The sequence below is a fragment of the Macrotis lagotis genome, chromosome X (genome assembly GCF_037893015.1).
Source record: "Macrotis lagotis isolate mMagLag1 chromosome X, bilby.v1.9.chrom.fasta, whole genome shotgun sequence".
Taxonomy (NCBI): Eukaryota; Metazoa; Chordata; class Mammalia; order Peramelemorphia; family Peramelidae; genus Macrotis; species Macrotis lagotis.
The window spans coordinates 208,312,715-208,325,246 of NC_133666.1; the positions used below are offsets into that span (position 1 = coordinate 208,312,715).

General features: G+C 33.8%; 1 protein-coding gene across 2 annotated transcripts in view; it reads left to right on the forward strand.

The window, feature by feature from the left end:
• The window catches only part of PRRC1 (proline rich coiled-coil 1), a 39,123-nt gene that overhangs the window by 11,875 nt on the left and 14,716 nt on the right, over positions 1–12,532 (forward strand). For both annotated transcript variants that reach the window (XM_074207142.1, XM_074207143.1), the window contains exons 4-7: positions 1,624–1,784; positions 4,589–4,691; positions 9,679–9,842; positions 12,104–12,207. In XM_074207142.1, the coding sequence (XP_074063243.1) occupies positions 1,624–1,784; positions 4,589–4,691; positions 9,679–9,842; positions 12,104–12,207 (532 nt within the window). The remainder of the gene's footprint in view (positions 1–1,623; positions 1,785–4,588; positions 4,692–9,678; positions 9,843–12,103; positions 12,208–12,532) is intronic.

Sequence of the window (12,532 nt, forward strand, 5' to 3'; positions counted from 1 at the left end):
ACCACAGTTTGCTAAGCCATTCCCCAATTGAAGGACATTTACTTAATTTCTTATAACTACTTTAACAGGTTCTAGCTAGCATGCTTTTCTTGCAATAGTTTATCATAAGGCATGAATATTGCATTTGTACCTATCTACACATAAATCTTAAACTTGAACTAGATGCTGTATCTCTGCCAAAGCCCTTCCTTGATATCTTCTTATGGCATTGAGTTAACAATGAATTCTTAAAAATTATTTCAGCAGAGACCTAGTTCAGGATGGCCCATCCAGCCTGCAGTGAATTTTAGTAATGGCCTTGGTATGGACTCTATATTTGTTTTCCGAGAACATGAGAAATTCAGAGACTCACTTTATCATCCTAGATTGGCTATAGGATCATGTCCTTCTTTGATACAATAATTTTTTTTTAAATTTTGTTTAAGGCAATAGGGTTAAGTGACTTGCCCAAGATCACACAGCTAGGTAGTCAATAGGGTCCTCCTGACACCAGGGCTGGTGCTCTACCCACTGTGCCACCTAACTGCCCCTACAATAAATCTTGAAGAGTGTTTACTGAGTTATAGAAATTGAACTCTGCATTAGTGGAGGGAGAAGTGAGGTGAAGTGAAGAAATTTAGAGTCTTGAGGTATTAAAGCAAGTACATGTTATGCAGTGCTTATTTTCATTCTTATTTATTGTGGTGTATTTATCTATACATTTTTATAAAATTTAGTGGTCAAGATTTCAATAGTATACATAAATAACTTTTATTTTTAAATGTTTTAGGTTTATTTAGATGAATTGTATATATATAGATATATCCATGCATTGTAAGTGAGTTTAGTAAAGAAGGAGGCCTCCCTTAGAGGAGGGGTGGGGAACATCCTAAGGCCATATTGGTGTGGCATTGCCAAGGCAACCATAGGCAGGGATTCAAAATTCAATATATACAGTGAATTTTTTTAGGGTGTGAATTAATTAAATATTTAGCCATATGTAACATTTGAATGATGTTATAAATATGCATATAGCCCTTGGCAGAAAACAGGTTCTCCATCTTTCCCTTAGAGGTTAAGTTGTAGCTAAATATAAGGTAAAGTAATTTGTTCATGATGATACTCTCAGATCTGAAATTTGGTAGAGAGGTAGAGGGAATGAAGGAATGATTCCCTCTCCAAATCTTGTGAGGAATACAAAGTCTTAAGGATATTTACCTGGTTAGACTGGTATAGACAGTAGTTAGTCTCCAAGAGAAGGGCAATTTGAGATGTATATCAGCAGATAAAGCTATCTAATTTGGGAAACCCAAAACACAAGCTTTGGATGGACTCAAAGCAAAAATTGGGATCTTGGTATTCCTTACAATCTTTTGGCTTCTCTGGAATCTCTCTGAGGTTAGCTTGACCTCTACAGTAAGCTTTCCAATTTATATAATTTTCTATCCACATAAAGCTAAGTTTCAAGCAATGTTAATAAGTGATTAAAAAAAGTAACCCACATATTGCTGAAATTTTTCTTGGGTACCTAAAATTTAAATCAAATTGACTTAATATTATTAAAAATGTATAATAAATGAATTATATTCTCAGATCTCATAGAAAAAGCAAGTGTAATGTATTTTTTAAAATGTATTTGTTTAGGTATGTTGCCACCACCTATTATAGCTCAACAAACCAGTTTTACACCTGTGCCACAGGGTACTGGAAGTGGCTCAGCTATCACCTTCCCAGAGGAGCAGGAAGACCCCAGATTGGCAAAGATTCAGAATGAATCATCTGGTGGTATTTGGGGTTTTTTTAAGGTACAGTATATTTGTTTGGTTTTTATCCTTTCATGAAGGGGAAAGCAAGACAAGGAAGAAGTGCTTTTGTTTCACAGAAACAGAATTAAGATAAATTAAAAAAAATTTTAAATTAAGTTCAAACTTTAAAAAATTTAAATTAGTAAAAGTTCATTAAAATGTTTCCTGTTGAAAAGTTGAATTTATTTTACATATAAGATATATTAAGATTTAATGATCAATGGAGAAAAATTATAACTTCTGTTATCTTTTAGCTAGGTAATTAAGTGTCTGAGGCTTAATTTGAACTCAGGTACTCCTAACTCCAGAGCTGGTGTTCTATCCACTGTGCCACCTAGCCCTCTGCTATAGATTTGTAAATAAAGAAGTAATAATTCTTCTAACCCAATTGGAATCAGTGATAAGTCAGTCTAAAAGAGATTTTTTTTAAGAGTAAAATATTTATTATATTCATATCTTTGATTAGTCTGTATAGAAATTTGTTTGCATAAGTATATAACATGTTCATATACCTGTATAGGTACATGAAATAATAGATCATATTATCCATATATTTCTGCGGATTAGTGTACATAAAACCAGTTCCTCAGGAATACATTGAGTCATTTAACCCCATTGCCTTGTCAAAAACAAAAATGTTTCTGAGGCAGGATTTGAACTCAGGTCCTCCACACTCCAGGGCCTGTGCTCTATCCACTGGACCACCTAGCTGTCCCTAATAATACATTGTTTTAAGAAGGTAAAGGAAAAGATGATTTTTCTTCAGCTCTATAATTCTGTCAATATATAAATATGGAATAATCTAAACATAAGGAGACAACAAATGAAAGAGAAACTTTAAAAAAAATAAATTGATTTTTCCAACTATATGTAAAGATAGTTTCCTACAATCATTTTTTTGGTGAGGTTTTGAGTTCTACATTTTTCTCTGTCCCTTCCATAGATAGTGAGTAATCTTATATAGGTTATATATTTATAATTATTTTGACATTTCCATATTAATTATATTACGAAAGAAGTCTCAGAAAAAAAAAGGAATAAAGAACCATGAAAAGAAAAAGCCTAAAACTAATTTTAAAAATTGAAAATAGTAGACTTTGGTCTGCATTCAGACTCCATAGTTCCTTGTCCAGATGTAAATGATATAAACTTTTTAAGCAGAGTGTTCTAGAAGAAATGTGTGAAAATAATAGCAGAAGTATTGTATGATAGAGGCAGTGTTAATAGATGGACAACTGACAGAAATATGTGAGTTGAGTTCTGCCTGTTTCCATATTGTCTTTGTGACCATGGATGAGTCATTTAATATTTCAGTGCCCCATCCAACTCTAATATAATTAGTTATAGATAAGTCGGTCATCTACTTTGGTGCTGTATAGGGAGTTTTTATACCAAGAGTTCCTTATGCCAATGAATCCAGACGTTAGGAAAAAATGTATGGAACTACTTCTTTGATATACCTTTTTAATCTCATAACAACATGTACCAATTCCTTACCTTGTTTGAACACTGAATTATTAAGGGAATACAGGCACAGATTAATTACATGCTGTACTCACGATTCAGTATCAGCTCATAGGATGAACTTAATTTTTTTGTCTAGAGCTATTCAGCACATGACCAGAAACTGGACATTATTTTGGGTAGATCTCAATCAAATCAGTAGTTAATAAACCAGTACACCAATACCAGCAAAAAATAATTTGAGGCTATATTGGAAAAAGGAAATAGCATTCTTACTATCTGAGATATCTATAGACACATTAATATTAATGATGAGGTAGGTGCTATTTTTTTTTGCAAATTTTTTCCAAGTACATGTAAAAACTTTCCATGTACGTGTAACCTAGATGGCTCTATGTGTATGTGTGTTTTGTTACTATATGCATGGCATATACCTGAGAGATAATATGTGACATTTTAAAAATTCTGAGCTTAACAAGAAAACCACATCTGATATTTCCATATTAATAGAACAGGAAAACTTTTGAGTTCCAAATTTCCTTCCTTCTCTACCCTCATGGAAAAGGCAAGAAATTTAATGTAGGTTATACATATGCAGTAATGCAAAGCATATTTCCATATTAGTTATGTTGGGAAGGAAAATACAAGTTCTTTTGTTTTTATATATACAATGTTTTTCTGATTCTATTCACTTTATTCTCCATAAATTCACACAAATCTTTCCAAGTTTCTCTGAAACTGTCCCTCTCATCATTTCTCAAAGTGCAGTAATATTTCATTACATGCATATTTCATAATTGGTCAACTGTATTATCTTACTTTTCAGTTTTTGCCATAACTAAAAGAATTTTGTGAACCCTTTTCTTCTTTGATTTCTTTATGGTTATGTTTGGCTTGTTTTTTAATTGGCGAAAGTACTTCCTTGTGGAAAAGATAATTTCTGAACCTAGTTTAAATTATAATTTTTCTATTTAAAAGTATACTCAGAAGGGGCAAGAAATTAAAACAAACTTTACAAAATTAGCTAAGTTTCTCTCATTTAAAGGCTACCAATCCTGAAGTAGATTTTCTTATTTGAAGTACAACAGTATTTTAATATCTTTAATTCTAAAGTTATCTTTGCATTGCAAAAATAAATTTGACTTTAATCCACTTTCATTGTTTTGGAATCTTGAAGGTTTTTGCAGTAAATGAAAAAGTGTAATGGGAAGATAGTGCTTACCTTAAGGGACTGAAAGAGTCATTCAGATTTATTGTTAGAATGAGTGTATGTTAAGAGCCTATAACAAGAAAATATTTGTAAAAAATCATGTTTTTACTTATTTATTTTTGTAATACAGGGTATGGCTGAGAATCCTATGGTGAAGTCCATGGTTGATAAAACTAAACACTCAGTAGAAACGATGATTACTACGCTGGACCCAGGCATGGCTCCATATATCAGTACGTAACTGCATCAAACTGCTAACTATTAGCTTTGATGCCTTGTAAATTTTAAATGGCCATATACTATCTTGTAATCAAATAATTGTGAAGTGTATGCCTGCAAGTGAAACTTAAAAGAATAGTTAAAACATTAGTTAGTGTTTTAACCTGATTATTATACAAGACATTTATTTAAAAAAATTTTAGAAGCATATTTTACTGTGAAATAATTTTTATTCAATATGTTTGAAGTAGGGATTTTATAGAGTGTCTTATTTGTAGGACCATTATGTTAACATTAACTGGATTTGGAGTTAAAAAAACCTTGTGCTCAAATCTTACCTCTATTATTAGTTCTGTTGCCTTGGGAAGAGAACTTAACATCTTGATCAACTGAGTTTAATGGTAGAGAGAAGTCCAAGTTCCAAGTGTTTAGTCATCAGACCTATTAGAAAATATAGAATTAGAAAAATATTCATATAACTTTCAAAAAAAACAGTTGTCAAATAGAAACAGATTTAACATGAGGAAGTGTCTCTAATATACCTTTGTTGAAATTTTTATGCGAAATCCTAGAAAGTTCTAGAATTACCTCATGCTGTAGTGTTTGACATGTATAAGATGGAGTAAAGATATTGCAACAAGTTGTATACAATAGTTGTTTTATGAGAATAAGCTAAATGCGAATTTTATGTTTTAAAAAATGTTAGTGTCTTCTGATCTTTAATATTATGTGCTAGAATTTTCATGTAGGTTGTTTTGTTTCAGTTGTCCCATAATATAGGAAAAATATGCCAGCAGGTTTATTTTCCCTTTTTTGGATACTGCACTCTTATTTCTGATGTTTCTTGTTAGAAGTAGAGGAAGATTTGTTTCAGCAGCGTTTATGCACCCTTTATAGAATGTTCCTGATTAGTTTTAAGAATAATCAGAGATAAGCATAAGTGGTGCTAATGCTTGTAGTGACTTTGGTAACCATTATTTAAAATAGATGGAATAAAATCCTTTGGCAACATAATGAGATTTGGTTATTGTATAATTATATTATCCTGGCCTATTGGAACTGAATTTCTACAGTCAATACAGCCTCTCTTTTAAAATTTCCTCATGTTTATGTCAGTACCAGGTTTTAGAACCTTAGAACTCAAGTGGACTTTTCGAAAGAGTAATTTTTATCAAAGCCAAAACTACTTTGTACTAGTCATGGTTTTAAAAAATCATTATACATAAGATAATTCCATTCTCCATAAAACCATTGCCTCAGTAGGCTGGTATGTATACTAAGTTGGGATGCTTTTTGTAGGAACAAAGAATCTTTGATCCCCATTATCCTTAATTCATGGTTTTAAAAAATCATTATACATAAGATAATTCCATTCTCCATAAAACCATTGCCTCAGTAGGCTGGTATGTATACTAAGTTGGGATGCTTTTTGTAGGAATCTTCAGAGAGGTCTAGAATAAGATAAGAGATATTGCAATGCATAATTCAAATAATAATAGTTTTATGAAATTACTAAATGCTATTTATAAGCATATTTTTTGTAATATACTAATAGTGCATGCTAGAAAGCTCTTCAGAGGAATAAAGTATAAGTAAATGCCAGAAATTATTTGGATCAGAACTGTGATTTCGTTGATGTAGGGAAATTCCATATAAAGAAAACTCTCTCTACCAATGCAGATTGACACCTCCTCTGCAATTTTTAGTCTTAGTCACTTGGAGATTAAGTTACTTATTCCATTTCACTCAGTGTAGGATATGTATCAAAGGTAAAATTTGATTCCTAGTCTTCCAGAATTCAAGACTGACCAGTGCAAATAAGAATATATGCTACAAGTAAAATGAACTTTTAAAATTAGCTAGTAATAAATATAACTTTGGATATTGATGTTAACACAATTTAACCAGCTACTGACATAGCATTAGCAAAATTTTGATAACCTAGACACTTTTTAGGTTGATTTTCTTTGAAAAGTGCTCCAACAGCCATTTTAAAGTTCACATCCTTACATATTTATACCCAGGAACATTATTTTCCAAGAAAACTAGTGAGCCATTCTTATTTTAGTCATAGTACTAACGTATTTATAGAGCTGGTTCTGTTAAGATGAAAGTGCTCTAAAACTGAATGTACCCTGGAGATAGCTAACAAATTGGATTCTTACTTGACCAGAAAGAAATGTTGCTTTCTTGAGATATTGAGTATTGTGTTATTCCAGGATCTCAGAGCCAAACTAGGGACTTGCAGATTTTCAGTTCCCTCTTGGTGGTCTGATGCATGCCAGTCTAATTGCTTCCCCTCTCATCTGAGCTCTACAAGTTCCTGACACAATTTAGGTCTGAAGAAGAGCAAACTGCTGCTGAACTCAGCCCCTGAAAGCAGAGTGGAAATCTCTGAGGTTCAGATGGGCAGGACTGCAGCTTCCCCTTTGGTCTGGGATTTCTTTCCTGTTAATCCTTTGAAAGCTGGGCTGAATGCTAGATATGAGAACCTGCTTAGCATTTGGAGTCTGAGTCATGCTGCTGCTGCTGCTGCTGTTGGCTTCTAATTTTGTTTTTTTTTTTCTTGGAGCATTGCCTAGGGTCTCCTTACCTGGAAAGCCACAAGTGTGGCATGGGACCCTCTCTTAGTCTGCTCTGAATCTGTGCCTGGGAGTGGATTTACTGTAGGTGATAAAAGCTGCCAGCTGGCAACTATCACCACTGGAAGTCCAGTATGGGATTTGGAAATTCCATGGGAGAAGACAGTGTATAAAAGACAACATACAGAGGCACCTAGGTGACTGAATGAATAGAGCACCAGCCCTAGAGTCAGTAGAACCTGAGTTAAAACCCGATGTCAGATACTTAATAAACTTAGCTGTGTGACCTTGGACAAGTCACTTAACCCTATTGCTTTGCAAAAAAAATAGTGACACAGGAAAGAGGGGAAGAGAAGTTATCCAGCTGGAGATAAAATGGAGAAGTGGACAGGTGTGCAGCTGAAAAGTTAATGAAGTGTCTCATCTCTCCTTAAATGGTAGTTATCAGAGGAGAGAGCTCTAGCCTCCAGTCTGAAGATCTATCCTCCAGCCCTAGGGATTGATAAATTGTGAATTTCAGGGCTGATGGAATCTTGCAGGATTAAGAGGTTCCTGGTGCCAGAGGGGTACAGCCATGAAGAGATACAAAAGCAGAATGACTTTTCCTAGATCAGCATCCTCATTTTCCATTCATCATTTACTAGTTTCTGGCTCATTGTTCAATCTTGAGTCCAACATAGTAGCCAAAGAAACTCCAAAGTCTCCAAAATAACAACTAAGTGTATCACCAGGTTGCTCACAAATTGAGACTATTTTTTTTCCAGTCACAATTGAAGATTATCAGTTTGCATCATGGGAGTAACCACACTGATACTGAACTCCCATCTTGAGTAGAAACTTAATAAATCCTTATCAGCTGACTGGTCATGGTGGTTATACTGAAGGAAGGTGAATAAGAAATGTTATGAAAGTAAAAATAACTAGGGTTGACAATTGATTGGATATATGGGGTGAGTAAGAGTAACGAGTTAAAGATGATGACAAGATTTTGAAGGTAATGTAATGAAATCTGAGATACAGATCACAGTCCATCTATTCCTACTCATCCTATCTGACCTGTTTTTCTCACTCAATTAGAACAAGGTCATTCTCAAAAGTAGAACCCTAGATTATAGAACCTGTTCTGCAGGAGGTGCCTACTGTTGCTATTAGATGACAATTCTAGACAAGAGGTGGAATTTTTTTAATATGAGCCTAGATAATGGACCCAGCTCAGAAGAGGAAGTTGAGAACTAATGCAACACAAATAATAATCAAAAAGTAAATTGCAAGGGAGTTTGGGAGGAGGGAGGACATTAGCTTTAGAAAAATCAGGAAAAATTTCATGTGGAAGGTAGTACTCAAACTGTATCCAGAAGGAGGAGAGGGATTTTGTGGGTAGAGATATAAAAGGAGTACATTCAGGGCATGATAGAAAGGTTAATGAAGATGCATTGAAATGGAAAATGGAATATTGTATTTAAGGAGCATCCCATTTTGCTGGGATCATAAGAATATGGGAGGGAGAGTAATGTGAGACTAGAAAGATAATCTGGGCCTATTTTATAGAGGACCTTAAAAGCTTAACAAGGCTTTATGTTTCATATCAAAGTCAGTATGGAGTTATTGGACTTGATTGAATAAGGGAATGATGCAGTCAAATCTAACTTGAGGAAAATCACTAGCAGCAGTACAACTGGAATCATAAAAGACTTGAGTCTGGGAAATCAATTAAGAGGCTATTGATGATAATCTAGGAGAGAGATGCTAAAGGCCTGAATTAAGGTAATAGCTATGTGAATGGAGAAGAGTTATCAGATGTGTAAGTACAGATACAAGATTTAGCAACCTATTTTGGCAACTATTTGGGATGAGTGAGAATGACTAAAGAGTTAATGCTGCAGAAGTTATCAAAATTTGAAAGGGGAAAGTTTTGATTGGGGAGAGGGTTTGCAAAGTTAAAGGAGTTCATAGTTGTGGATCTGTTAAATATGAGATGCTTTTGCATTTTGAAGTGTTCTGATAGGTCATTGGTTATACAGAATTTAGGCACAGTAAGAGATGGGGTACAGTATGTAGATGAGGGTGTCATCTGTCTAGAGAGGGTAATTAAAACCAGAGAGAAAGAAGGAATACCAAAAGTAGGGAAATAAAGAACTGACAAAGTAGATAAAGAAGGAGCCATGAAAATAAGTAAGAAGAGAACTGGGAAAAATACATCAAGCATATGATGTATTTCATTTCCATTTTTGCAAAACTCAGTAATCTCATTGAGAGGTTGCCAGAAATGGAAGCCAAGAATTTTTTGGACAGAAATGAAATATGATCTGAAGAATAGAAACATGATAATGATATAGCAAAACTTTGACTTAGATTTCTGTTTTTACCTGAATCCCTTTTTATTTCTTTCTTCCTTTCTTTCTTTCTTGGTTTCTGGTAGAATCTGCAGGTGAACTTGATATTGTGGTAACCTCAAACAAAGAGGTAAAAATTGCTGCTGTCCGAGATGCCTTCCAGGAAGTCTTTGGTTTAGCTGTAGTTACAGGAGAAGCTGGCCAGTCCAACATTGCACCACAACCAGTGGGCTATGCAGCTGGATTAAAAGTGAGTATGTGTTGTTTTCTTCTAGTAATTCTACTATTTCTAGTACCAGTATATGGAAACTTCAAGTTACTAGTTTTTTTTTCCTTTACACCATTTTTAAAATTCCTAATAAAATTCATCCTTGGGGAAAGATATTGAAGTTATAGATTAAATGTCTAAGAGGTATTCAATTGGATTTATATGACATCCTATAAGATATGATTTTATAATTGTACTTTTTTAACATTGGCAATCTTAGAAATAGATTAGTAGTCGGGGGGTGGGGGGGCTTGGTGGAGCAGTGGATAGAGCACCAGCCCTGGAGTCAGGAGTACCTGAGTTCAGATTTGGCCTCAGACACTTAATAATTACCTAGCTGTGTGGTCTTGGGCAAGCCACTTAACCTCATTTGCCTTGAAAGAAAAAACTAAAAACAACAACAAAAAAAACCCCAAAAGAGTAGTCTAGGACTTACTGTCATCAGGAAGGAGCAATGAGTACCAGAAGGGAAAAAAGTGTGAGAAAGAGGAATTAAGAAAGAAAGTTTTTAATACTGGAACAGATATTACTGAGGGTATAATGAAAGGAGGGGCAGTACTGGGTGATTAGAGTTGCAGTGGGTGGAAATATAGGTTTAAACAACTAAGGTAGATGAAAGGGATCTAATTCTTCCATACTTAGTATATACCACTAAATAGAGTAAATAGCGTGGGAGCAGGCTAATCATTGAATGAATCTAAGCAGAATAACAACAGATGATAAAAGTTGAGAAAAGTAGATAATTAAAAGGTTTTTCCTTGAGACCTGACTTCTATAGGTCTTGACCTAATTAAGTACCCAGGAGAAATTTTAATAATAGAAATTTTTTTGTATTTTAGATGGATGAATCTACCCATCATTCATGAGTCCTATTTCTGTTAGGTATTCTTAATACTCTCTTATGTAAAAGATATCCATTTTGAACTTGCTGGCATTAGGCTTTTAGTCTGTTAAATGATTGTTTTTCATGATTTTTGAGTTAGCTGTGTCAAAAGTCCTATTCTCCATTTCTCTTAATTTGGAATTCTTTCTAATTTGAGGTATTGAGCTGTAGATCAAATGAGATACATTTGTATAGTGTCTTGCATGCTATATAAACTTTATCTTTTGAGAGTTTTTTTATTTCATTTGTACTCAAATAGCTGTGATATATTAGGTTTTGTCTAAGCCTTTAAAATTATTGAAGTATTAAAGCTACATTTCTAATTTTCCTTTACCTCAGACATGGCAGTTTTTTGTTTAAAAAATTTTTTTAGCATTATATTTCTATTTCCATTTAAAACTTTGTATCCAATTATGGTAAGATTTGAATTTTAGAACTCATTTAAAATTTTAGGTTTTTAAAAAATATTTAATCCTGAATACACATAAAGCATTTCCTTATACATGGAAGAACATAAAAAAGAACAGGAGATTGTAAATTTCCATTTCATACTGCTTGCTTAAAAAAAAAAGTATGTAATTCCACATGTTTGGGGCAGGTAAGTGGTACAGGGGATAGAACATCAGACATGGAGTCAGAAAGACTTATTCAAAACTGGCCTCATATTCTTACTAGCCAGTTGACCTTGGGCAAGTCATTTAACCCTATTTGCCTCAGTTTTCTCAACTATAAAGTGAGCTAGCAAAGGAAATGATAAACCACTTAAACACATTTGCTAAGAAAAACCCTTTATTAAATCACAGTCAAACATGAAAAAAATGACTGAATTAGAAGTCAGTGCAAGTAGGTTTGAGGCCATCTGAAAATGACTGAAGTTTATTGTTGAACATAATTAGTCAAGTGTGACTGTTCTCACCATCGTTTAGAAGCAGAATGATTCTAGTTTGCTTCTTCAAGAAGATCCATTGTTCTTGGTTGTTGGCTCCTCTCTCTTGCCATTTGTAATTTTGTATACTCAGATCTCTTATCATGTATATTTGAAGTTGTCAGGTCTTGGATGATCCTGATGGTGGCTTCTTGATGCATGAACTGATACTTTCTTGATACTTCCAATATTTTTCCTTTAATATGGGAGCTCTGAATTCTGTCTGCCATTTCCTGGACTTTTCCTTTTGGTGTTACTTTTAGGAGTATTTTGCAGCTCTGAGAAGTTTCTCCAATTGGATTTCTTGATCGTTATTTTGTCATTTTTCAGGTAACTGCATGGTTTGTTCATGCAGCTATTTAAGATAGGATAAAATAATTTAATTTAGGAGAGAAACAAAGGATATTCTCGAACTTTTGGACTGTTGTTTTTCAGGGAGCCCAAGAGCGTATAGACAACTTACGTCGAACTGGTGTGATTCACGAAAAACAGCCTGCTGTTTCTGTAGAAAACTTCATTGCCGAATTGCTACCTGACAAGTAAGAGATTTATTACATTGTGTCTAGATAAAAGTAGATTGTATATTAGAGCTAGATGGCATATATTAAATATGTCCAAGATTTGGATCTATTTTAGAGATTAAAGGAAAATGTCAATCTTCAAGATTACCTTTGTGCATTTCCATTGATGAAACCATTTTCAATGGTTATATGTATCTGATAATCATTAAACTGAATAAAGTGAGATAAAAAAGCAAAAGTTAATTTTGTTATGTCATTAGTTAATATTTGGATGATGATTTAACCTTTTTTTAGTGGTATGCTGGGGCAGTTAGATGGCATAGTAGATAGAGTACCACCCCTG